At 45.1% G+C, this 25,707-nt stretch overlaps 1 protein-coding gene across 1 annotated transcript in view; it reads left to right on the plus strand.

Annotated features, from left to right (window-relative positions):
* Positions 1–25,707, plus strand: part of CDH1 (cadherin 1) — a 72,122-nt gene that overhangs the window by 30,918 nt on the left and 15,497 nt on the right. The window contains exons 3-8 of the mRNA XM_005692180.3: positions 16,344–16,567; positions 20,582–20,725; positions 20,852–21,007; positions 21,969–22,113; positions 23,693–23,868; positions 24,143–24,271. Of these exons, the coding sequence (XP_005692237.1) occupies positions 16,344–16,567; positions 20,582–20,725; positions 20,852–21,007; positions 21,969–22,113; positions 23,693–23,868; positions 24,143–24,271 (974 nt within the window). The remainder of the gene's footprint in view (positions 1–16,343; positions 16,568–20,581; positions 20,726–20,851; positions 21,008–21,968; positions 22,114–23,692; positions 23,869–24,142; positions 24,272–25,707) is intronic.

Below are 25,707 nucleotides of genomic sequence, written 5' to 3' on the forward strand. Positions count from 1 at the left end.
TGTTTATGTGATGATGGGAAAGCAAACATGAAGCAATTCCAGTGGTGCAGAATTGCACCCTCCCATCTTTTACTTCCTCCACCAGCAGTTCATCCCCTGAGACAACCAGTGGTGGTGGTGGTTGTTCAGTTGCCAAGTTATGTCCAACTCTCTGCAACCCCATGAACTGCAGCACTCCAGGCCTCCCTGTCTTTCACTCTCTCCCTGAGTTTCTCAAACTCGTGTCCATTGAGTCAGTGATACAAAGCAACCATCTCATCCTCTGTCACCCCCTTCTCCAGTGGTACCAGTTTCTTGTATCGTTTGAAAGATGTTCTAAACATTTTCTCTACCGTATTATTTTGCTTCTTGACATTTCTTTAGAGATAGATTCCTCTCATGTTATTACGTGTAGATTTACTTGATTCTTTTTCATGGCTACTTTGTTCTTTAAAATTTCTGCAGTGTTTCCTATTGAGTGGTTCAGTTCGGTTCAGTCACTCAGTCGTGTCTGACTCTCTGCGACCCCATGGACTGCAGCACGCCAGGCCTCCCTGTCCATCGCCAACTCCTGGAGTTTACTCAAACTCATGTCCATTGAGTTGGTGATGCCATCCAACCATCTCATCCTCTGTCGTCCCCTTCTCCTCCTGTCTTCAATCTTTCCCAGCATCAGGGTCTTTTCCAATGAGTCAGTTCTTTGCATCAGGTGGCCAAAGTATTGGAGTTTCAGCTTCAGCATCAGTGCTTCCAATGAATATTCAGAACTGATTTCCTTTAGGATGGACTGGTTGGATCTCCTTTTAGTCCAAAGGACTCTCAAGAATGGGTCTTCTCCAACACCACAGTTCAAAAGCATCAATTCTTCGGCACTCAGCTTTCCTTATAGTCCAACTCTCACATCCATACATGACCACTGGAAAAACCATAGCTTTGACTACACAGACCTTTATTGGCAAAGTAATGTCTCTGCTTTTTAATAATGCTGTCTAGGTTGGTCATAACCTTTCTTCCAAGGAGCAAGCGTCTTTTAATTTCATGGCTGCAATCACCATCTGCAGGGATTTTGGAGCCCAAGAAAATAAAGTCTGTTTCCACTGAAAATAAAAACAGAAAATAAAAACTATTTCCCGATCTATTTGCCATGAAGTGATGGGACCAGATGCCATGATCTTAGTTTTCTGAATGTTGAGCTTTAAGCCAACTTTTTCACTCTCCTCTTTCACTTTCATCAAGAGGCTCTTGAGTTCTTCTTTGCTTTCTGCCATAAGGGTGGTGTCATCTGCATATCTGAGGCTATTGATATTTCTCCCTGCAATCTTGATTCCAGCTTGTGCTTCCTCTAGCCCAGCATTTCTCATGATATACTCTGCATAGAAATTAAATAAGCAGGGTGACAATATACAGACTTGACGTACTCCTTTCCTGATTGTGAACCATGTTGTTCCATGTCCAGGTCTAACTGTTGCTTCCTGACCTGCATACAGATTTTTTAGGAGGCAAGTCAGGTGATCTGTATTCCCATATCTTGAAGAATATTCCAGAGTTTGTTGTGGTCCACACAGTCAAAGGCTTTGGCATAGTCAATAAAGCAGAAATAGATGTTTTTCTGGAACTCTCTTGCTTTCTCCATGATCCAACAGATGTTAGCAATTTGATTTCTGGTTTCTCTGCCTTTTCTAAATCCAGCTTAAAACATCTGGAAGTTCATGGTTCACGTACTGTTGAAGCTTGGCTTGGAGAATTTTGAGCTTTACTAGCATGTGAAAGTGAAGCTCACTCAATTGTGTCTGACTCTTTGTGATCCTGTGGACTATACAGTCCATGGGATTCTCCAGGCCAGAATACTGGAGTGGGCAGCCTTTCCCTTCTCCAGGGGATCTTCCCAACCCAGGGATCGAACCCAGGTCTCCTGCATTGCAGGCATATTCTTTATCACCTGAGCCACAAGGGAAGCCCAAGAATACTGGGGTGGGTAGCCAGCCTATCTCTTCTCCAGCAGATCTTCCTGACCTGGGAATCGAACTGAAGTCTCCTACATTGCAGGTGGATTCTTTACCAACTGAGCTGTGAGTAGTGTGTGAGATGAGTGCAATTGTGTGGTGGTTTGAGCATTCTTTGGCATTGCCTATCTTTGGGATTGGGATGGACTGAGTGGTCGGCCATTGTTTATTTCATCAGGCCGCTATTGATGCTGTTTCCATGTTTTGCTGCCATGGTGAGGTTCCTTGTGTATCTGTCTCATGCACATGTGTGGGTCCCTCTGTGGGATGAGGTCCTGCGTGTGGGCTCTGCTGGATGAGAGGATGTGAGCATGTGACATCTCTACATGTGGTTTGGATGCCCTCTGAAAAAAGTCATACTGATTAATAGCTGTTCAACATGGCCTTTGAGCACTACTTCTTACACTTCAGCCTCTGTGTCACCAATGAGTAAATTAACCCTGAATGAATGAATGAAAGGGACTTGCCTGAGCACTCACTCATCTTCCTGACAAACCCCAGAGAGTATCCATCACCTGACTTAGTTCTTCCTAGACCAGCTGATCATTTCCCCCGCAGCACCTCTTCCTTCTCCAGTCATGTGTGGGTCATCCCTGCTCTTTCCCACCACTCCCACCGAGCCCTTCCTATAGTCTCCTGCATCTTAGGTTGCTGAGATTCTCAGAGGGATCGAGGTCCTCTGAATAATTGCAAAAATTAATGTTTTCCTACAAAGTAAATAGTGAGCAATTTGCCTATGCTCCCTGTGAGGTTTTTGGTTTTATTTTTTAGTCTTTTGAACAGATAATACATTTCTGGCTGGAAAATCAACCAATATAAAAAATTATACAGGAAAAATTTCTTCCCCAACCTGATCTTCTTTGGGTCCAACAACAGCCCCTCCCCCAGACTTATAATCTCAGTTACTTTGCTGAGATGCAAATACAAGGAAAGGTGAATGTGTATTCTTAATCGCCCTGCACTATTTTGCACCTTGCTTTTATCACATTAATGTCTTAAAGTACGTTCATAGCAGTGTATCGGGAACTTCTCATTTGTTTTAGAGCCACATCAGATTTCATTGTAAGAAAATTCCACAGTTTATACTAAGCCTCCTTTGATGGATGCTTGAGTTTTGCCATGTTTTGCTAGTACAAACAATGCCTTAGTGAATGACCTTGTACCTACGTCATTCTGCATGTATGCAAGTTTCCAACTGTTGATTGGAAAATGGGAAGAAGCCAGGTAGAGAAAGCACTGATTCTTGTAAGAACCGCAACCAGAAAAATAAAGTGTGAGAAGCACTGCTGGGGCAGGTGCCACAGGGCCTTGTGGCAGCAAGTGTATCCTGAGAAGTAGCCCCGGGACCCCGGCTGTGCCCAACACATGCTTTCATGTGGGACCTGTGGCCTGGGGAGTCTTCATATAATTTTCTTCTTTTTGTTGTCTTGCCTACTTGGAAGTCTTGGGGTGAGCTCCCTGGCCTGAGACATTTCTGCTTTTCCCCGGGACTCAGAGGGAAGGGAATGGTTGTGTGGCTTCTTTCCCAGGAGCCTGCACACGTGGGGGCTGAGCATTCACCTCCAGAGCCAGCTGAGCAGATCAGGCAAATGCTCTTGGAAGCAACGGCCTTTCCCATCAATGCTTATTTGTTCTTGATGAGGAGAAACGATGCTGGCCTCCATTGAAAAAGAGAAAGCCTCCTCTTGTAAGTGCTCTTGGACAAGTGAGCACTTGTTTCGGAGTCATCTGCAAGTGCATGTGATCTGGAGACTCTGTGGGAAATGCCTGACTTGTGCAGCTTTGGCGTCCAGCTGTGCTTGGGGAGTTCTGCTCCAAAAGTCAGACGCAGAGGGCCCAAGCTTTTCCAGCACAGCCCACAGCTGGAAATGGTACAAGCCTCGTATTCATTCTTTGTGTTGGAGAAGAGGTTTCCGGACCTTGTTCATGACTTACTGAATGATTAAAAATCTTGAGCTCCGCGCTGGTGTCAGCATGTTTCCACATCCATTAGTGCTGGGGAAATGCTGCCCCCAGACTGGAAACGTCTATCTGGGTTATATCCATGTACAGAGAGTCAGTCTCTGGTTTTAGCAACCTGCCTTTGTGCCCAGCGTGGGTTTGGACCCATCTCATCTGGCAGTCACCTTCCCCTGGAGCCTCTCTCCTTCAGGGCAGAGCAGTTTTAGCCCAGTGGTTCAACCAGCCTTGGGTGGTCCTGGGTGTGTGACTCTCGAGTCATAGACTGACTGGCTCTCTGACCTTGAACAGGTGACTCAAGCCTTTCTGGGCCTCAGGGGCTCATCAGGATGAAGGGGATTAAGAAACCCCACCTGCTTCTTAGCAGTTTAGGAGTCAGTGTTTGTGAAGTGCTCAGTGCAGTGCCCGCACATAATGACTGTCATTATATGGAATATTTACTCTTCTAATTATTATTCATTAAGAATGATTTATGGACTCTTTTCCTTCCCCACTTTTTCATCACTCTGACCTTGTGTTTTTAGATGAATGGGTTTGTCTTTTTTGAACCCTGGGACTTGAACTCATGGGGTCCTCCTCAAAGGAAATCCTAGTAATAATTATATTTTTACAGGTTCATTGAGGTGTAATTTACATACCATAAAGTTTACCCACTGCATACAGCCAGGTCATATTTGTAAATGTGCACAGCTGTGTGGTAGCTGCACAGCCTAGTTTTATTTTTTTTTAAATTTTTTAATTTTTTTAATCCACATGTTCCAAACTTGCTTTATTAAAAGTTTTTAATTGATATAATTGACATAACATTATATTGTTTGCTGTGTAGAACATAATGCTTATATATTTGTGTATATTGATAAATGATCACTATAGTAAGTCTAGTTATATCCATAACCATATATTAGTTAAGTCGCTCAGTCATGTCCGACTCTTTGCGACCCCGTGGACTGTAGCCCACCACACTCCTCCATCCATGGGATTCTCGAGGCAAGAATCCTGGAGTGGCTTGCCATTTCCTTCTCCAGACACAGCCTAGTTTTAGAATACTCTTGCCTGCATGCGTGCTAAGTTGCCAGTCGTGTCTGACTCTGCGACCCCATGGACTGCAGCATGCCAGGCTTCCCTGTCCATCACCAACTCCCAGAGCTTGCTCAAACTCATGTCTATCGAGTCGGTGATGCCAGCTTGTCCACTTCTGTCATCCCTTTCTCCTGCCTTCAATCTTTTCCCAGCATCAGGGTCTTTTCCAATGAATCTCTGGTTTCCTGGAATTTCTAGAACCCTGCTCCAGACTAACTGAATCCTATCTCCATGACTGGTAGTCTTTTGTCATTTCTTTAATTTAGCATGACAACTTTGTTTATCTATGCTATTAAATCTTTTAAAAATATTTATTTATTTGGCCACACTGGGTCTTAGTTGCTGCATGTGAGCCCCTCCCATTGCAGCATGCAGAATCTCTAGTTGTGATGTGCAACCCCTTAGTTGCAGCACATGGGATCTGGTTCCCTGGCCAGGGATCGAATCTGGGCTCCCTGCGTTGGGAGCGTGGAGTCTTAGCTGCTGGACCGCAACGGAGGTCCCTATGCTATTGTATTTTGTCCCTTTCTATTGATGAGTAGCTATGCCATATTTTCTCCATCCTAATAACTATATAGTTGGATTTTTTTTTAAATGGGGAAATGGGGAGACAGATGTTTAAAAATATAGCAATGTTCATACTCTAATTTTAGAAAAACAGAGGATATCATAGGATGGAATCAGGGTTACATAAGCGAATCAGGAGAGGGGTGGACCAGGATCTGAAGGATACATAACAGCGTTTAGACAGAGGCTTCTCTTCGTGGTTGGGTCCATCCATGAGTGCTTTGTGCTTTTGGCTCTCTCTCTCTTTTTTTCCCCTCTCCTTTTTAGTTTTTTGATAATAGTTCTAAGATATAATTCACACATCTTAACATTCTCCCCTTTGAAAGTATAGGAGGATACAATGGCTTTTCCATATATTCACAGAGTTGTGCTACCATAGACAATTTTAGTTTAGTTTTTTTTTTTTTAAACTAAAACCTAAGCAACTACTTACTCCCTATAGAGTTGCCTGTTTTAGATATTTCATATAAATTGAGCCATACATACAATACATGGTCTTGTGTGACTGGTTTCTTTTAGCATAGTGTTTACAACATTTACCCATGGTGCAGCTTGTAGTGGTAATGACTTAATGAGCAGTAATTAATTAATTACGAACAGAAAGTAATTAATTCCTCTTCTGTTTTTTGCAGAGTGGTTTCTATTGTGGGGATGGATATACTACCCTTTGTTTATTCTTCAACTGGACATTTGGTTTGTTTCCACTTTTTGGTGCCTCCTCAGTGCTTTGTCACTTTCTTTCGTCTAATATACACAAGTATTGTTTTCAAAATTAAAAACAAAAAACTAAGATTTGGGGAAAAGATAGGTGTGGGTGACAAAGACCTTGATAAGAAGTGACTGAGGAATGTCAGGTGTGTGCTGGCCTAACAGGTTAACATCCAACAGCCTAGAGTAAACGGAAGGGAGGTCACCAGGTGGGCTCACAGAGAGACCGTAGTGGGGACTGAAGGAGACTCGGGCTGGAGAAGCAGAACAATGCCAGGGTCCCGACTATAGGTCTTGGGGCCGGCCAGACCTGGATTTGAATCCCAGCTCTGCTGCTCAGTGTTGTGTGGCCTTGGGAGAGTCTCTGAGCCTTTATCATTAAAACCTGAGCGATAACGTCCCTCATTGGTTGTTGTGTTATTTCTGCCGTTTGTCTCCCTGGGGAAGCTTTTGTAGGACCATTCTCCACCAAGTGCCTTCTCCAAAGTGCCTGGGGGAAAGGTTTAAAATTCAATAGCCTCTAGCCTCAGAGATCAGTTTGCCTGTGGCATAGCCCAAGCCTGGGTATTTTTAAGAAGCATCCTGGGGTAGTCTCTAGGATAGAGCACATGATGCAGAGAGCTGACTCATTGGAAAAGACCCTGATGCTCGGGAAAGATTGAAGGCAGGAGGAGAAGAGGGCGAGAGGATAAGACTGTTGGATGGTATCAAACCGACTAAACGGATGTGAGTTTGAGCAAGCTCTGGGAGATAGTGAAGGACAGAGAAGCCTGGTGTGTTGCAGTCCATGGGGTTGCAAAGAGGTCAGACACTACTGAGCAACTGAATTGATGAGGATAGTCTCTGTGCAGGGCACATTACACTAGACCCCAGATGGAGGTGAGGTTGGGGTATTTTGGTCAAAGTGCTTTATTTCATAAGTGGGCAGCCAAGAACTGGAGACCCCTTCCTGGCGCATGGGGACCTAGGAGCCAGTCCCCCAGCCCAGGAATGCCAGCCGCCCCTTCCCCTGAGGAGTCAGCAGAAGGTGAAGGGAGAAGGGCGCTCCCTGGCCTCTGGGAGCCCAACAGAAAGGAAAAGTGGGCAGATTGTGTGGTGTGGGTGGAAGTCTTTTCTTTCTAATCAATAAGCAAACAGTTCCTGGCGATGCCCAACCTGGCCACAGGAATGTTTCCTGGGTTGCAGCCAGTGGGAATAATCAATTAGCACCTCTATTCAGGCAGGCGGGTCGGGTGTTTGTGTATTAACTGGCAGCCAGAAGCTGGATAATAAAACTCCTCCTATTTAAGTGTGTGAGCCAGAGGGCTTCTCTTGGATGAAACCAAACCAGTTTCCCTCCTCTCTGTGACAGCAAAGAGGTCTCTGTGCACTTCTGCAGTGGGCAGGCGGCCAGCTCCTTCTTAAACAGTGGGGTTCACCTGCCTCCCCTTTAAAAACCTTTGCAGTTAGTGTCCACCCTGGAAACTGAAGCCAAGGCCTCGGTCTCAGACTTGAGCAGAGAAGCAAACCCAGCTTCTCCAGTTGAGACACCAGAGCCCCTCCCCCCATCTAGGCAGGAAGATGGTGATTGAACAGGGTGAGGTTTTTATCAACAGGTTCATTTTTGAACTGTCCAGGACAGGCCCAGAAAGTCAAAGGATTTCAAACTGAATTCTTTTCTGGCCCTGATCTCGAGGCCAGGTGGTCTGGGGAGGCCCCCTGGTCCTTCTAAACTGGAGGGACAGGAGCCAGCGCCCCTCCCAGGCCTGTGTGGGACCCACGTCTAGTGTTACTCTCATTCCACTACGTGAGCCCTGGGAAGGCAGGGATCACTACCTGGGTCTTCCGTCCCGGAACAGGGCCCAGTGAGAGTGGGTATGCTGTGCTGAGCAGGCCGCCTACTGCCCCTTGCTATGTGGCTCGGTCCCTTGGTCTGGCACGCAGCCAGAAGTGGGGCCATCTCTTCAAATGCTCCCCCTCCTATTTTTCCCTAAATTATTTTATTATTCCTGTTGTTGTGTATGTGTTAGCCTCTCAGTTGTGTCCAACTCTTTGCGACCCTATGGACTGTAGCCCACCAGGTTCCTCTGTCCATGGAATTCCCCAGGCAAGAATACTGGAGTAGGTTGCCATTTCCTTCTCCAGGGGATCTTCCTGACCCAGGGATCAAACCCAGGTCTTCTGCATTGTAGGGAGATTCTTTACTGTTTGAGCCACCAGGGAAGATTATTCATGTTCTTGTATCCATACAGTGGAATATTGTGTGTGTGTTAATTGTTATTTAGTTTATTTTTTGGCCACACCTTTGTGGCATGTGGGATCTTAGTTCCCTGACCAGGGGTCAGCCCATGCCCTCTTCAGTGGACACACGAAATCTTACCCACTGGACTGCCAGGGAAGTCCCTCAAATGCTTCTTTTTGAGCCTTCCCTAAATGCATTTTAACTGTCCCTTCCAGCCCTGCTGCTGCAGAGAAGCTTGGAACCCCCTTACCTATTTGTTTTTCTCTATTAACACTTTTCATTCTATTTGTTAATTATCTCTTCCCCACTGGAATGAAAGCTCCATGAGGACAGGATGCGTGCTTTGTTCACTGCTGTATTTCCCAGGCCTTAGAATGATGCTTGGCAACAAGTAAAGGCTCTGTAAATATTTGTTGAAGAAAGAATCCTTGAAGCAATCCCTTGAAGGAAATGAAGCCGCCTCCTTCTACAGAAAGGGGAAAGTGACTTGTCTACCGTAGCACCTAAAAAAGCAAAGCTGGGGTTTGACCCTACTGTGGTTGACCCTGTTCACACAAATGTAAAACCATAAAAGTATTTGCACTGGCTTGTACCCAACTGTGGAAGTGCTGTCTGTGACATTTTTCACCATGCTGATTGTGATCAGCATCCATGGTGTTTGCTGTCTGAGAATGTTCTGTGTTAGTCCAAGCAGAAACACAATCTGGGAGCAAACATGCTTTGCTGGAGCGACCCAGGCGGCATGAGTGTAACCTTAAAACAAAGGTGGAGGGCTTCCCTGGTGGTCCAGTGGTTAAGAATCCACCTGCCAATGCAGAGCACACGGGTTCAATCCCTGGTCTGGGAAGATCCCCCATGCCACAGAGCAACTAAACCCACGTGCCGGAAGTACTGAGCCTGTGCTCTAGAGCCTGGGAGCCACAGCTACTGAAGGCCTATGCTGCAAGTCCAAGAGCTCGCACGTTCTGCCACAGGAGGAGCCACCACAGTGAGAAGCCCACACACCTCAACTGGAGAGTAGTCTCCACTCACCGCAGCTAGAGAAAGCCCACCTGCAGCCACGAAGACCTAGCACAGCCAAAAATAAAGGAATAAATACATACACCTTTAAAAAAGAGGGGGGGGATCCAGGGTGGTGATCACCCCTTTATCCTGTGGGCGCATCGTCACAGGGCTCTGGGATAACTTGCCCTTCCACCGCATCCTCACCATTTTCTCTGCACACTGTTGCCCCCTCCACCCCAGTCTGTTTGGATGGAAACAGACAGAAGGAGACTTTGTTCCTTGCCTCCTTCCCGAGCGGTGCCCATTGTTGACATCTGTTTTTAGGGTGTGAGTTAAATGAAGATAAGAGACCACGTATAATTTGTTCTGGGCAACAACATGCTGGGAGGCCAGGAGAAAGAACTCAATAAGCTTCATGAAAATAAACTTCCCTTGAAGATCCTGAACACCACAGATCTAGCACAGTCAAACAAATAAGTATTAAAAATAAAATTTCCCATCCCCGGGATCCCACGGGAGCTGCCTGTGGACAAGGGTGATTTGCTGGGCTGCCGGCGCCCCAGCCGAGAACGCCCTGGGGGAGCACAATGCGCAGGCTCTTGTGGACACACCCGCGACTTGTGCTTGTGCAACGTGATATTCCAGGCTGCTTATCTTAACCAGAAAAAATGTCTGGGAGTTAAGTTGGCTGATCAAAGGAACTCCGACTTATTTCAACTTATGCAACGCAGTGACCTAAGGCAGAACATTCTCGAATCTTTAAAACTCCCTCCTTTGCTTGTCTGGTTGTCCTTATGTTTTTCTGAGGCCCTGGCACTGGATTTCCAAGGTGTTACTTTCATCTTTCATTCGAGGAGAGACGGGGTGAGTGTGTGTGTCTTGTGGAGATAGGGACAGGGAACCTTGGCTATTTTTATTCTGGTTCCCCTCCACCTGTCCCATTCTGTCTTGTGAAATCACTTCCCTGTGGCCATTCAGCTAGCAACCAGTCTCACAAATGGCTCATCAAAGGAGGAGGCAGGCTGCCTGGTGGTTAAGTCCTGGTGAGGCGTCAGACCACAGGCCCTGCCACTTCATAGCTAGGCGGCTTGGCCAAGTCTCCTCACTGAGACTTCTGAGCCCACTTCCTCATTTAGAAGCTGGGGCTGCTGGACTCTACCCACCGAGGCTGCTATGGCTAGTCAGGCTGTTAGGTGGTGTTACTGCCCGTAATTCTCAGTAACAAGTGGGCACACATAACTGGAGGTTTATCAGGGCTAAAATGATAGTCTTCCTGGTACAACTTGAATCTCAACATTGCCTGAGTGTGGACAAACTGGAGGCCTCATCATCCTTTCTCTCCCATTTTTCAAACATTGAATTACGTTTTCTGCTGAGCATGGGTGCCTATTAAACCTGGAATGGCTAGTAATTTCTTGAACACCCACCAAAGGAAGACATTCCAGTTACCTAGTCCATCAAAGAAAATGGAACCTAGAAAGGAACTTTCTAGGTGGTGGTACCCATGGAGATTTAGGGCTTTGTGGTTGGAGTTGGAAACACTGTGGCTCTCTAGCGAAGTGAAGGCCTACCCAGCCAGGCGGTACATGTCTGTCTCCCAGGGTTCCGTTCGTCCATCAAGTAAGACTTCTTGTTCCTTATCTTGAGTATTTAAGTTAAAAACCAAAACCCTTGGTTTGGGTGTGCACAATGGCAGTGTGGCCCCCAGGATCTCCAAGAGCCTCAGAAGGCTTATGATCTTGCCCTTGAGGTCACGTGTAGAAGTTTCTCATCTGATGCTTTGTTCCAGTGGTCCCTGAAATAAATGCATTGTTCTTTGGTGTTAGCCATGGAAAATGCCTCTTGCGGAGAGGGAGACATCCCAGAAGGCATCTCTTTGTGTGTGTTGTGGGGAAAACCCCACTTGCAGATAGTTGCTTCTGAGAGATCGGGTGATCCCACTCCTTACCAAGTAACTATGGGTAGCTGAATCTGATGGCAGGCCCGGTCCTTACATCTCCCTAAAATATATGGAGGCTTTGGAGAGTGTCTTGTTCCTACCCACTCACATTCCAGTTGGGCGGGGGTGAGAGAAGAAACGGGAGCCTTCAGGCAGGACTGTTTGTGGCACGACACAATTCCAAGCAAAGAATGTTGCCGCCCTAGGACTACAAAGCTTTTCATATACTTGGGTTTCATTTGTATTTGGACTTCAGGCATCTCTTCCGGGGGTCCTCAGATTAAGCTACTACTTCTGCCAAATACGCAAGGAAATGGGGTGCTTGTAGGATGAATAACAACTTACAGGAGTCACAGTGTGCTGAAGATGCTTTTTAGAATATACACACACATATATTTTATTTGTTTGGCGGCTCGGCTGCACCAGGTCTTAGTTGTGGGATCTTTTGTTGCATCATGCAAATTCTTGGTTGGAAGCACAGAGTCTTTAGCCACTGGACGATGAGGGAAATCCCTAAAGGTACTTGTTACCTCACTCTTCTCTTTGTCGTTTTAAAAAGTGACTCACTGTAATTGTAACATACCATACAATACAAAAATGTTTCACGAACTTACGTTTTTTAAAAACTGCCTCCAACTGTTCCTCTTTCAACCTTCCCTCCACCTCCACCTCCACTCAAATTACTGTCAACCTCCTGCTGTGTAGAATTCCAACTGCTCTGGAATGTCTTTTTTCTTTTTCTTGCCGCCCCCCCCCACCCCACCCTAAGAAGTACTCCATCCCTATTTTGTAAATGGGAAGAGTAGTGAAGAACACTCACTCTGGGATCAGGCAGCCCGGCCCCTCCTCCCACCAGCCTTTAATTCAGGGCATAGAAAATGGGACTGGTGATGCCTGCACCACAAGATGGCCTGGGGTGGGGGATTCAATCAGAAAACTGGACGTAAGGAGCACAGGACAAGGGTCTGACTTGTAGAGAGGCAGAGTGGTCAGGAACGTGAACTCTCAGACATACCTAAGTCCCAGTCTGGGCTCTGCCACTTAGTAACACCTCAGTTTCCCCATCTATAAAAAGGGGACGCTGATGACAGCAACTTCACAGAGTTCTGGGATTAGATGAGTTAGTATTTGTGAAGTGCTTAGAATAGAACCTGACACATAATGTTCTCACATGTTTAGATAATTAAGAAAATAGTGAATAAAAGGTAGTTGAAGCTGTTGAACCTGGTTTTTGATGGTGGTGATGGTGTTATTGTGGTGGAAAGATCTTCCCATTTAGAGATGGCCAGTGGGTTCTTGGCTCTTGTCATCAGGATCTAGTTTTGAAACCAAGTGACCAAATGACTGCTTTAGGAAAGGACAACATGCTGATTTAATACTTAGTTCTTTGCTGTCTTTTTTATTTAACTTTTTACTTTAGAAATGTTCAAGTAGGACTTCCCTGGCAGTCCAGTGGTTGAGACTCTTCCACTGCAAGGGGCGAGAGTTCAATCCCTGGTCAGGGAACTAAGACGTGCCATGCAGTGCAGACAGAAAAAAACAACAAAACTTTTTTTTTTTTTTTTTAAAGAAATGTTCAAATATACCCAATCCTCATATATGGATCTTCTGGTTTCTACGGTTTGCCAGTCTTGTTTCCCCCTACATGCTGGTGTTAGTGTTCCCTGTGGCTCTGAGACACTGTCCAGCCCTTGCCAGGGTTGAAGCCAGCTTCCCAGAGCCTTCTCAGAACTGGAGATCCCCTCAGTCTTTTCTGTAATTTCTGGCTAATCAGCCCAGAGGCTCAGCTTGCGCAGAAAGATAATGGGCCTTAATGAGCACCTGGAAATTCAGGTTGGGCCTGCCTGCGGCGCGTACACTACTTCTGTCACTTCTCACAGGGCAGGGCTTAGCCACCATTAAGACAAGATGCCCCACAGCAGGTTAAGAGCCTTGCATTAAGTTATTTGCAAAACCATTTTCATTTTTTCAGGCTGCCACGCTTGGCAAGTCCAATCATGCTCGTCCCAGCTCTCACTGCCCAGGTCTGGGCTGGCTGGGGAACAGAATTCGGTGTGGAAAATGAGGGCGGCTCTTGTTCCCTGATTATATGGCAAGCCCCCCAAATACAGCCCAGTGGCCCCATCGTTTCTGCTGGGGTGTGGTTGGGAGAACGTTGTGATCACATTCACTGTCTTATTTAATCTCACAAAACCCTGAAGAGGTGGGCTCAGTCAGTGGTGGTATCCTTCAGGTGCCAGTAGAAAAAACTGAAGCCCAGAGAGGTTAAGCATTTTGTGTTGGGTCACTCTGCAAGAACATGGCAGAATCTGGGTTTATATAATCATTCCAGTCACAGACTCTGAGGCTCTTTTTGTCAACCTCTTCCTGTCATTTTAAAAAATCCTTGCCATGCTCACCCCTCCCCAACCCCTTCAAATTTGGGAAATCAGTTGTAGAACCAGACTAAAAGGTGAGGGTAGGCATGTGGCATGGTTTTGATTTTTTTTTTTTTTTAAACAAACTGGCAAAGGAGGGTTCAGGGAGTGATTGAGACTAGGTTACTCATATTAAGGGCCATCCCAACTCTGCTGCTCACTAGTTATAGGGATCAAACAAATGTCTTAACCTCTGTGAGCCTCAGTTTCTTCATCTACAAAATGGGAGTAATCATGATGCTTATCGTCCTGCCCCCTAACAATGTCTTATTTTCTCTAGCAAGGGTGGGGCTGTTGGTGTCAGAAAAGTTGGCAATGGTGGCCCCCTAGTGGAACAAATGAAAACTGCAGCCCAGACACCATAACCAACTTGAGGGCTTTCTGGCAGAGACCTGATCCATGTCCATGTAGAAATGTTTATGCTGTGCTTAGTTTAGCCATGTAAAATAGGCAAAAGAACAGAACTATTTTTTAATAAAAGATATCTTGGAAAAACTAAAATTGCACTGGAGGAATGAGAGATAATTATTTGAAAGGGAGAACAGATCAATTTGAGTTTCCCAGAGGGAATTTTCATCGACTCTTCCTTCTGCTTGGAAGGCTCTTGAGCCAAGATTTCTATAAGGCTCACTTCTTATAGGTCTCAGCTCAAACACCTACAACTTCAGAGAGGCCAGCTTTCACATCCAGTAAAAGTTATACACTCAGCATACTTCATCACTCTTTTTTCCCCCGTCACTCTTATTTTATCCTCTTTTTAAATTCCTTTATGTCTAGCATTTGTCATTACCTGAGATTCAGTTTTATTATGTGTCCATCTCTTTCACAATTTAGTATAAGCTCAATGGAAGCAGGTGCCTTGCCTGTCTATTCACAATTTTGTCCTTATTGTCCAGCACAGTGTCTGACAAATTATTTGATGGAAACTTGTTAGATGAGTCCTTTGGGACTCTGATGTTTAATGCAGACACTTTTCACCACAGCTTCTCCAGCATTGGGTATTAATACTTATTAAGTTTTAATACTTTAATGACTGTAAAGTTTTAAGCAGCCTTGTCTCTAAGCCACTGATCCTAAGTTCCCTCATCCAAGTAGTCCTCTCTGTCTTCTGCATTTCTCTCACCGCACTGTATGATCAGGTTGAAGATTTTCCTGTTAAATCTTCACTGTCTCCCCTGAGAGTGATGAGATTCTCCACTGGGTGATCTCAGATTGCAGGCAGGCTTTACTTCTCAATGCCTCAGAAAATAAGCATGTAATCAGTTCTAAATGCATATCTGCCGTTATTAATGTCTTTTGTGGAATAATACTGAATAAATGAAGTATCTAGTATGTGCCAGGCACTGTTCTGTGTATCTTAAAACAACCCTAAGAAGCAGTTGTTGTCAAATACCTTCATTCTGCAGATGGGTAAACTGGAACACTGAGAGATTCAGTGATGTGCCCAAGGTCTCAGAGCTAATAAGCCGAGATGGGACTTGAGCCCTACCCTTGACAGTAAATAAGACCATGTTTGAAGAGTGAGCACTATGATTATCCTCGTTTTGAACATGAAGAAAAGAAAGTCACTCGGTCGTGTCTGACTCTTTGCAACCCCTTAGACTGTAGTCTGCCAGGTTCCTCTGTCCATGGAATTCTCCAGGTCAGAATACTTGAGTGGTTAGCTGTTCCCTTCTCCAGGGGATATTCCCAACCCAGGAATCAAACCCAGGTGTCCCGCATTGTAGGTGCATTCTTTACCAGCTGAGCCACAGGGAAGCCTGATGAAGAGGCTGAGGTTAAAAAATTTTCCCAAGCCCTTACTCTTAACCATTATGTCCTGCTGGCTTCCTCTCATTATCTGCCGCTGTTTATTGAAATGTAAACTGTTTGCTTATTTATCTATTTATTTTTGATTTTGGCTGCATGGGCTCTTTGTTGAGGCATGAGGGCTCAGTAGCTGTGGGCATAGTTACCCTGCGGCATGTGGGATCTTCGTTTCCCAACCAGGGATTGAACCTGCATCCCCTGCACTGGAAGTCAGATTGTTTAACCACTGGACTGCCAGGGAAGTCCCTACACTTTATTTAAATGTCGTTAATCCATAGTATCTCACTGTACCTCAGTCTCTAACTTTTGGACTCAATAGGTATTCTGTCTCAGTTATTTTTCACATAATCAGGAGTCATCTGAAGGAGAGGCCCTTTTTTGTTACCGAAAAGGAGAAGCTACTTTCTAGGCAGGTTATCATTCTCAGTCTCCAAGTGGATGAGAAAAGAGTCACCAGAGTTAAATTGCCCTGGGCTTGTGAAGATGGCACCTGCTACTTTGTCATCTTTGCCGTTTGTCACCAGACTCTGGTTTGTTTTCCTTGTGCCTGTTTTGTGTGAGTTAGACTTTTAGTGGGTGAATGAAGTTCAGTCTCTAGAAAAGGAATGCTGTTTCATCTCCCCAGGTTTCTAATCACTGTCATTTATGCCCTGCAGTGAGTTTTGAAGGATGTGCTGGCCTACCAAGGACAGTCTATGTTTCTGACGACACCCGATTCAAAGTGCACACAGATGGCCTGGTTACAGTCAAACGGCCTGTACACCTTCATCGTCCAGAGCTAAGTTTTCTTGTCCATGCCTGGGACTCCACCCACAGGAAGCTCTCCACCAAAGTGACACTGACGGTATCAGCGCACCACCATCACCACCACCGTCATCATGTAAGTCGGAGTGTTTCTTGGAAGTTCGCTATTATTTTAGTCTGCTGCTTAATTTACATTTGGAGCTGGATAATTTCTATGGGGATTATGGGGATGTCCTCTGCACTCTGTGAGGTTTAGCAGCATCCCTGGTCTTAACTGCTAGAAACTAGTAACACTGCCAGCTGTGACAATCAAAATTGCCTCCAGACGCTGCCAATGCCCCCTGGGGGTAGAGGGATGGGATGCAAAATAGCTGCATTCCAACTGAACTAATCCTTGCTGTTGTTGTTGTTGCTAGGCTGATGGCAAGATACACTACCTTATTTCTGCAGATAGTGTAGAATAAGGGTAAGGGCATGGATTCTGTCTGGGATTGAGTACCAGCCCTTCCGCTAGGGAGTTACTTCTTTTTAATTATTTACTTATTGACTGTGCCAGGTCTTAACTGTGGCACTTGAGATGTTTAGTTGTATGCAGCATGCGAACTTTTAGTTGCAGCATGTGGGATCTAGTTCCCTGACCTGGGCCCCCTGCATTGGGAACACAGAGTCTTAGTCACTGGACCACCGGGAAGTGCCATGGGGGAGTTATTTAATCTGTCTGTGCTTGAATTTATCTGTAAAACGGAGATGATACTGACTATATAAATTAATACTTGTAAGATGCTGAAACTATGGAAGGCATATATCAAGTAGTCAGTCATTTTTAACTTGTCTGCTCATTCTCTACCTGGAGGAAGAATTTACACAAAGTCAGTTTTCTGGTCATTTTGCTCTTCATGTCTCTAGTGGGGAGGGTCTTGGCAAAGAAGGGGAGGAATCACTATGAATCTTTGGCTTGATTGGATTGCAATCTCCACGAGCTCCTTCCCCACTGAATTTGCAATGCCTGGCCCTTGGGTCTGGCACATACCAGGAGCCCAGAGTGAGGTGGATTGGCCACAGAGAAAAGGATATAAGTCTGCCCAGGTTCTTGGCAAGAATGTTTCTGAAATTGTTACCCAAAGCCAGATGCCTTTGCCAGTTTCTAAACTGCTCCCATGGCGCTTCCTATTGAACGTCTCTCTAGGGGGCTATTGTAGTTGTATCCTGGGAGTGTAGAAGTGTTGTAAGTGCCAAGGTCATTCAGGCTGGCTCTAGTTTTTCTCCCTGAAGACTGCTGAGATTCTAGGAATTTAATACTCCTGGGAGATCTTTTTTTTTTTTCCTCTCTGGTGTAATTGGACAGGCCAGAAAAATGGGGAACTTAGTAGAAATGAAGTAACATAGCTTCCTGACTCAAGTCTCCAACTGATGCCATCATTCATGTTGGTCCTATCTGGTAAGTTCTTGCTAGATAGTGGTGCATGGAGGCCTCTTGTGAGCCAAAGATGGAAACGAAGTTGGTCTTTCAACTTTACTTCTCCACCATTGCCATCTGCCTTCATGATTAGGTTCAAATACATATTATAGAAAAGCACACATTGCAGTGGTTTATGTGAAACGGTATTTGCCTTTCAAGTTTAGGCAATTCAGTTGTAACTTGTGACCATTATTGAGACTCTTGCAGTCGTCAGGAGGCTAGGTTCTTTCTTTCTTTTTTATTCTGTCAACCTTAGCACATATATGGCTTCTGTCCTCAATGATACCGTATGGTCCAAGATGGCTGCTGGAGCTCCAGTCATCACATCTTTCCTCTGGACAGTAGGAAGTTGAACGGGATGAAGCCCCAAAATGTATCACTTAGTTGTGCACGTTTTAAAGAAGGCTTTGTGGCATTTTGAAGCAGTATTTCCTCTTACACCTCGTTAGTCAGAACTTGGCTTCGTGGTCACACCTAGCAACAGATGTAGTGCAGGAAATGTCGTTTACTTGGGTACATTGTTGGATTGTATATATAATCTCAAGAGAAAGCGTGGGAGAAAGATAGGGAAAGAAATTTTTGTGTTTAAAAAAGAACGGATATTGAGTGAAAGTGAAAATCTCTCAGTTGTGTCTGACTTTTTGTGACCCTATGGACTGTAAACTGCCAGACTCCTCTGTCCATGGAATTCTTCAGGCAAGAATACTGGAGTGGGTAGCCATTACCTTCTCCAGGGGATCTTCCCAACCCAGGCATCGAACCCAGGTCCCCCACATTGCAGGTGGATTCTTTACCATCTGAGCCACCAGGGAAGCCTGGATGGTAAGGTGGCAAGTCTGCCACAACTGGTTTGAGGTTGACTTTGGTTTGTCTCTAGTTCAAAGCACTCCTGTGATGCCGGGTGACCCTACATTGGAAGGGGTGATAATCTTACCTCTCTTTTCATTCATATAAGAATAGATCCTATATATTTATATCAAAACATCACATGGTATACCTTAAATAGAAACAATTTTTTATTTTGTCAGTTATACCTCAAGAAAGCTGGGGGAAGACTATAAATAGATCTAACTTTCCAGTTCTTTCTCTTAGGTTGGATAAGTTTTCTGGTCTGGTATCCTTTTTTCCTGAGGGATGGATCCTATGTTCAGTTTGTTTATGCTTAAGCATGATTCCCTTTAACTTCACACATGATGGGAGTTCCCTGGTGGCCTAGTCGTTAGGATTCTGGGTTGGCAAGATCCCAGGTTCAATCCTTGGTCATGGAACTAAGATCCTGCAAGCTGCATGACACAGCTAAATAAATGAATAAATATCTTTTTTTTAAAAAAAACAATAATTTCACACATAAAGATATTAATGTTATGTTTTGCCAGCATAGTGTTCATCATTATTTATTATCATTCTCTGGAAATGTTCTGTAATCTTGATGTCATCAAAGTATGCTCTTTGCCTTCCTCTTCATTATGGCAAATGAATTTGCATTCATACATCAAGGTTGGTTTGTTCACCATGGCTGTGCAAGGTGGTCATTTTTGGCTTAAGATACAGTATCGAGAATCAGTTTAATATTTGTTCCTGTGTTGAGGTCATACCTCAAATTCCATTTCATTAAAACTATACCTCTGTTTTCTAACCAGTCCAACCATCATCTTTGTTAGCATTTGTCGAGCACTTACTGTTTCAAGCACTATTCTTCTTTTTTTTTTTGCTGCACTGGTCATGTTTCATGTCTGTCCTGTGCATTTTGAATCATATTTTTAAAGGTAAGAAATAAGGTTTGACACACACGTCATAGAGAGGCATCAGTGACAGTGTGGGAGATGGCAGATGGAATTGTCCTCTGGAACCTTTGCTGTATTACCGCCATCACTTTAACACTTAAACAATTCGGAAGATCTTTCCTTCCATCTTCAGCTATCTCATTTCGCTGTGTGTGCATAAAGCTATCTTTATCGCACATGAAAACCGTTCAATATGAGTCTCAAAGGGCGTTTTTGGTTCCCATCCCAACAACTTCTGTTAGAGCAAATGGCAACCAAACCAATAGAATAACACAGTGAGATTAAGGGATTAGTATTGATCACAGATTAGCATCAGTTCCTAAAACTTAATCTGTAGGCTAACTCCACTTCGGAGACCTATATCCCTAGGAAAAATATAAGAGAAAAAATTTAAAACACTGGGATATCAAATTGTTGCATAAGCTCTGATATTAAGTCATTTGGGGGCAGAATGTCCTTTAAAAATGACAAGTGTTGGGACTTCTCCAGTGGTCCAGAGGTTAAGACTCTGTGCTTCCACTGCAGAGGGTGAGGGTTTAATTCCTGGTCAGGGAACTAAGATCCTGCATGCTATGCAGCCAAAAAACAAAAAACAACCCCAAAACAACGCGGGTGTGAGATGTGGACGTGATATAGTTCGTAAAATCACATCAAACCCTCAAACCTGGAAATCTTGGGTGCATGACTGCCTGAACTCCGGACACCAAGAAAGATCCAAAGAGGAAACCAGCTTGGTGATATGGTAAAGGGTTCACTGGGTTTTGTTTTGGCTGTTTCTTTTTTACTAAATGGAAACCATGTCGTCCTCTCAGAAGCCTGGAGATTCTTCTTGGATAGTTTGAACTGTTCAGCCTGTATCATCTCGCCTAAATGATCCCGTTTTGTTCCTCCCCTTCTTTCCTTTTAGGACTCTCTCTCTGGAACCCAGACGGAAGTGCTCACATTTCCTGGCTCCCACCATGGTCTCCGGAGACAGAAGAGAGACTGGGTCATTCCTCCCATCAGCTGCCCAGAAAATGAGAAAGGCCCGTTTCCTAAGTCACTGGTCCAGGTACAGAAGGAAGTTCCCTATTTCTCTGGGAGGGAATTTGGCTGAGAAGGACCTAGGAGAGAAAGGGGAAACAACCAGTGTCAGGATCCTTTCTTGCTCATTCATCTCTCTCTGCTTTGTCTCCAGATCAAATCTAACAAGGAGAAAGAAACCCAAGTTTTCTACAGCATCACTGGCCAAGGAGCTGACACACCCCCTGTCGGTGTTTTTATTATTGAAAGAGAAACAGGATGGTTAAAAGTGACACAGCCTCTGGATAGAGAACACATTGCCAAGTACATTGTGAGTGTCTCTTAGAAGCTTGTTAACGATGGGGTTACATGTTTCCAAAATATTTTGGTCAATTCATGTTGATCGTAGATCAGATGCTCTGGACGTTTGAAGAGCTTGACTCGTCTAGACCTGTCAATAAGGTGAAATGACAGGAGAACCTGGGAAAAACTAGGGGCTGTTTTTGTTAGGAATAAAGTTGGAGAGAGTCTCGAGGTATCAGACATGATCTTAGACCCAAGATGTCAACCTATTCTTGGGATTAAAAGTCCCTGACATAAAGGCAGACAGGCTTCCTTGCTGGCTCAGTGGTAAAGAATCCGCCGGCCAGTGTAGGAGACATAGGTTCAGTCTCTGGGTCAGGAAGATCCCCTGGTGGCGGAAATGACAACCCACTCCAGTATTCTTGTCTGGGAAATCCCATGGATAGAGGAACCTGGCAGACTACAGTCCATGGGGTTGCAAAGAGTCAGACACAACTTAGCTACTAAACAACAATGATGACACAAAGGCAGAGGATGGTGATGATGTTGGAGAACAAAAATCATTTCTGGGCCTTGAGAGCAGTGTGAGCTCAGGGAAGTTGGGAGGTAATGCCTTGATGCCAAATGCAGAAAGGTCTTGGGGAAACTTGAGTCTATCAAGTGTCCAGAGTAGATCTGACCCTGCTTGGAGTAAGTCAGAGAGTCTCAGGTTTCCACCTTTATCTCCTAGCCCTGGTCCTCAGCCCCCATGTGGGCAATGGGGCCTTTGACCTGGTGGGTGTGTTCTCCAGCCCATGCGTCTTCCCATGTTGTAGTCTTAACCAGTGCCATGACCTCACTGAAGCAGCAGCATGTGTGTGGGATAAGCTCTGTGCTGGAGAGTCCTTACTTGAGTGGAAGGGAGTGGGGCCCAGTGGAGCCCACGCTGCTCTGGTCGGACCCCTTCTCCCATGTCCTCTTCCCGAGTAACCCTCACTTGGCTCTTGCAGCTCTTCTCTCATGCCGTGTCTTCCAATGGACAAGCCATTGAAGAGCCTATGGAGATCGTGATCACAGTGACCGACCAGAATGACAACAAGCCCCAGTTCACCCAGGAGGTCTTCAAGGGGTCTGTCCTGGAAGGCGCTCTTCCAGGTGTGTCCAGCCACGAGGAGCTCAACACCCACCAAGACAATTTAGATTCTTTGGACCGCCCCCCTTCCCCAAATGTTGGGGCTGGCATTTGGGGTCAGGCCTTTCATAGGCGCAGAACTTCTTTGGAAGATAGTGTGTGTGTGTAAAATATCCTCCTGACAGAAACATGTAGAAAATGTTCAAGCGCAGTTTAAGGAAGGAGCAATTTGGACTTCCCTGGTGGTCCAGTGGCTAAGACTCCATACTCCAGAGATCCCACATGCCACAGCTAAGACTTGGGGCAGCTAAATAAATAAACAAATACAGAGCAGTTTAAGAATAGCCTTCCCTGATTAAGAAATAGATCCTTGGGGAGTTCCCTGGTGGTCCAGTGGTTTAGACTCCACACTTCCAATGCAGGGAGTGTGAGTTCAAACCTTGGTTGGGGAACTAAAGATTCCCCATGCTGCACAGCCAAGAAAAGTTAACAGATCTTGTTAAGAGTTTACGGCCCCTGTACAGTCCCTTCCTGATCACATTTTTCTCTCTGTCCCCTAAAGGCAGCCACTACCCTGACCTTTATGGGCTTCCCTTGTGACTCAGCTGGTAAAGAATCCGCCTGCAACGCGGGAGACCTATTTTGGGAGATCCCTTGGAGAAGGGAAAGGCTACCCACTCTAGTATTCTGGCCTGGAGAAGTCCATAGACTGTACAGTCCATGGGGTCACAAAGAGTCGGACATAACTGAGCAACTTCCACTCTGACTTTTGTGATAATCATTCCCTTACTTTCATTCATCTTCTGATGTGTGTACTTAACGCTGGGTAACATCTTGTTAGTTTTGCTTACTTTTCTACATGGCGACAAACAGTTTTCTAAGGTGGTTGAACCAATTTATACTCCTACCAGCAATATACCTCATGGAATTGTAAGACTTCTTTTTGGCCAGTCTGTTGAGTATATGATTATATCTCAGTGTAATGTAAAATGGCATTTCTACGATTATTAATGGAATAAAGAAGCATCATATGTTTGCCAACCATTTGGGTTTCTTTACAACTTAAATGTTCAAGTCTTTTGCCCTTTTTTTTTCTCTTGGGCTTTTTGTCTTTCATCTATTGGTTCTCTCCTTCTCCCCACCCTCTGCCACCCCTCCCCACCCCACTGTTCGGTTTTGGGACTTTTGCTTCCCCAACCAGAGATTCAACCTAGGCCCTTGGCAGTGAGAGCACAGAGTCCTAACCACTGGACAACTAGAGAATTCCCTGCCTATTGATTCTTTTTTTTTTTTTTTCTTTCTTTTTCCTATTGATTCTTAAAGAGTTATTTGTCACGAACGTTATCAATATTTCCTTCCACCTTGAAGGCAGTGATCTCAGATGACCATTCTCTCAGGTGGAAATATGGCTAAGAAGCGAATTGTGCAATTTCTGGGGTTTTTCCTCTCATGCACTATTAATTTAGTGTATGAGACAGAGCAAAAATGTTTCAGTTGAACCAGGTCGGTTCTGGGAACACCATTCATTCATTTGGTAGAATGCTTTCTTCCTCCACTAGCACTTCGGTCAGAATTTTGGAAACGAATCTTCTTTGCTTCCAGGAACCTCTGTGATGCAGGTCACGGCCACAGATATAGATGATGACGTGAACACCCACAATGCTGCCATCGGTTACAAAATCCTAGCCCAAGAGCCCATGCTGCCGCACAACAAAATGTTCACCATCAACAAGGAAACAGGCGTCATCAGTGTGCTCACCACCGGGCTGGACCGTGAGGTCAGGGGTCAGGAGGATCCAGAGGGTGTGGAGGGCAAATACACGTTAACTCCATTTCCTGGATGATGCAAAACTCTGCCAAGGCTGGTCACCATTTAGCATGGTGATGGTCTGAACTTTGCATCTCAGAGTTTGTCTAGAGATTTGAGGCCAGGCAGGCAGGTGGAGTTATTGGCATTTAAGCAGATGAAAAAGTAATCTGTTTCTCTGCTGGGAGCTGGGTGGGATCTGATGTAGCTGTGGGTCCTGACTCGGCTGTGTTTGATCTCTGCAGAGTTTTCCCACATACACCCTGATGGTCCAAGCAGCAGACCTTAATGGCGAAGGCTTGAGCACAACTGCAACGGCCGTGATCACAGTCCTGGATGCCAATGATAATGCTCCCAGATTCGACCCAACCACGGTAACCCTGCCCCTTCTTAGACAGTCTCCAAAGAAAGGTCCTTGGTTGTTTCCCAGTATCTCAGGGGTGAACCCTTAGGTAACTTTTCCCAGACCATTCAACTTCAAGCTAAAGAACAAGCGGGTTGAGGTGCCAGTTGTCTGTCATCCTCAGCCTGATACCTGTTGGCCTAGGTTTCTGAAGTTGCAAAATGCACCTCCTGAATCCATGTCCTCATATTGGGCATCTTAGTAGCAGATCTTACCAGGTTTTATCTATTGAATAAATATCCTCTGGGTTTATACCAGGCACTGTCTTAGACACTGGGCATATTATCACAAACACAGCAGACCATCATTCTGTTCTCATGGAGCTTAGAGTCTAGCTAGGGAGACATTAGACAACTAATAATTGTGTGTAATTTTAGTAAATTCAGTCAAGAAGAAGGTACTGAGAACCTGAAACCTTGTTGTGTTCCTTAGAAATCAGCTTAATGGTTAATAACAGGGATTTGACTATTAACGGTTTAAACAAATAGGGTTGCCTTTTTCTACACTTTAAAAGACTCAGAGGTACATAGTCCACTCTGTCAATAGAAACCAAGCCTCCTTTATCCAGTCTCCCTCCATCCTTGGTGCATGGATTCTATCCCCAGTGTCACTTTGTGGCCCAAGATGGCACATGGAGCTCCAGCTATGTCTGTGGTTTGTTCAGAAAGAAGGCAAAGTTGAGAGGTACCTACGACTTTGATGCTAAGCCAAGTTTTATTATTTCTGCGAAGACCCATCCCATAAATTTCATTTATCTCTCATTAGCTACTGCTGTCTGCAAAGGAACACTGGAAATACAGTATTTTATCTGGGCATGTTGCTGCCATCAATCATGTATTAATGTTAGAGAAGAAGAGGAAAATGGATCTTCAGTAGACAGCAGTGTCTGCCACTCTAGCCTAGGCTTTATGAGTTCAAGAGAAGCTTCGGACAGACGGTCTGATGCTCCGAATCAAGAGAAGGCTTGCTGCATAGCAAGAACTGAAAAGTAGTGTAGTGAGCCAAATGAAACTGCCTCCTCCAGAACCTTGTGAAATAAATTTAGAATTTCAGGATGTATCCTAAGTGCAGTGGGATGTTATCAAAGGGCAGGAGGTTATAATGACAAGACTTTTATGAAAATTACTGGTACCACTGAGAGCGATGGGAGCAGAGGGGAGTAGGGGATAAACGACAGTGTCAGCAACTGGGCCAGAGTGTGCTGAGGGGTGTGGACGGGCAGGGCCTTGGGTCTTTCAGGTACCCATAGGGCACCTAAGTGCTGGCTGCTCCACTGACAGGAAATAAGGATCGTGCTGGTAGAGTGGGCACTTCTCCCAGACTCTTCTCAAAGTTTGGGCTCAAGAAAGGGCTCCTTTAGACCCCTGAGTCCTGGCTCCACTGCTGGGTCTGACTGAGTACATCCTA

The sequence above is a fragment of the Capra hircus genome, chromosome 18, assembly GCF_001704415.2.
Source record: "Capra hircus breed San Clemente chromosome 18, ASM170441v1, whole genome shotgun sequence".
Taxonomy (NCBI): Eukaryota; Metazoa; Chordata; class Mammalia; order Artiodactyla; family Bovidae; genus Capra; species Capra hircus.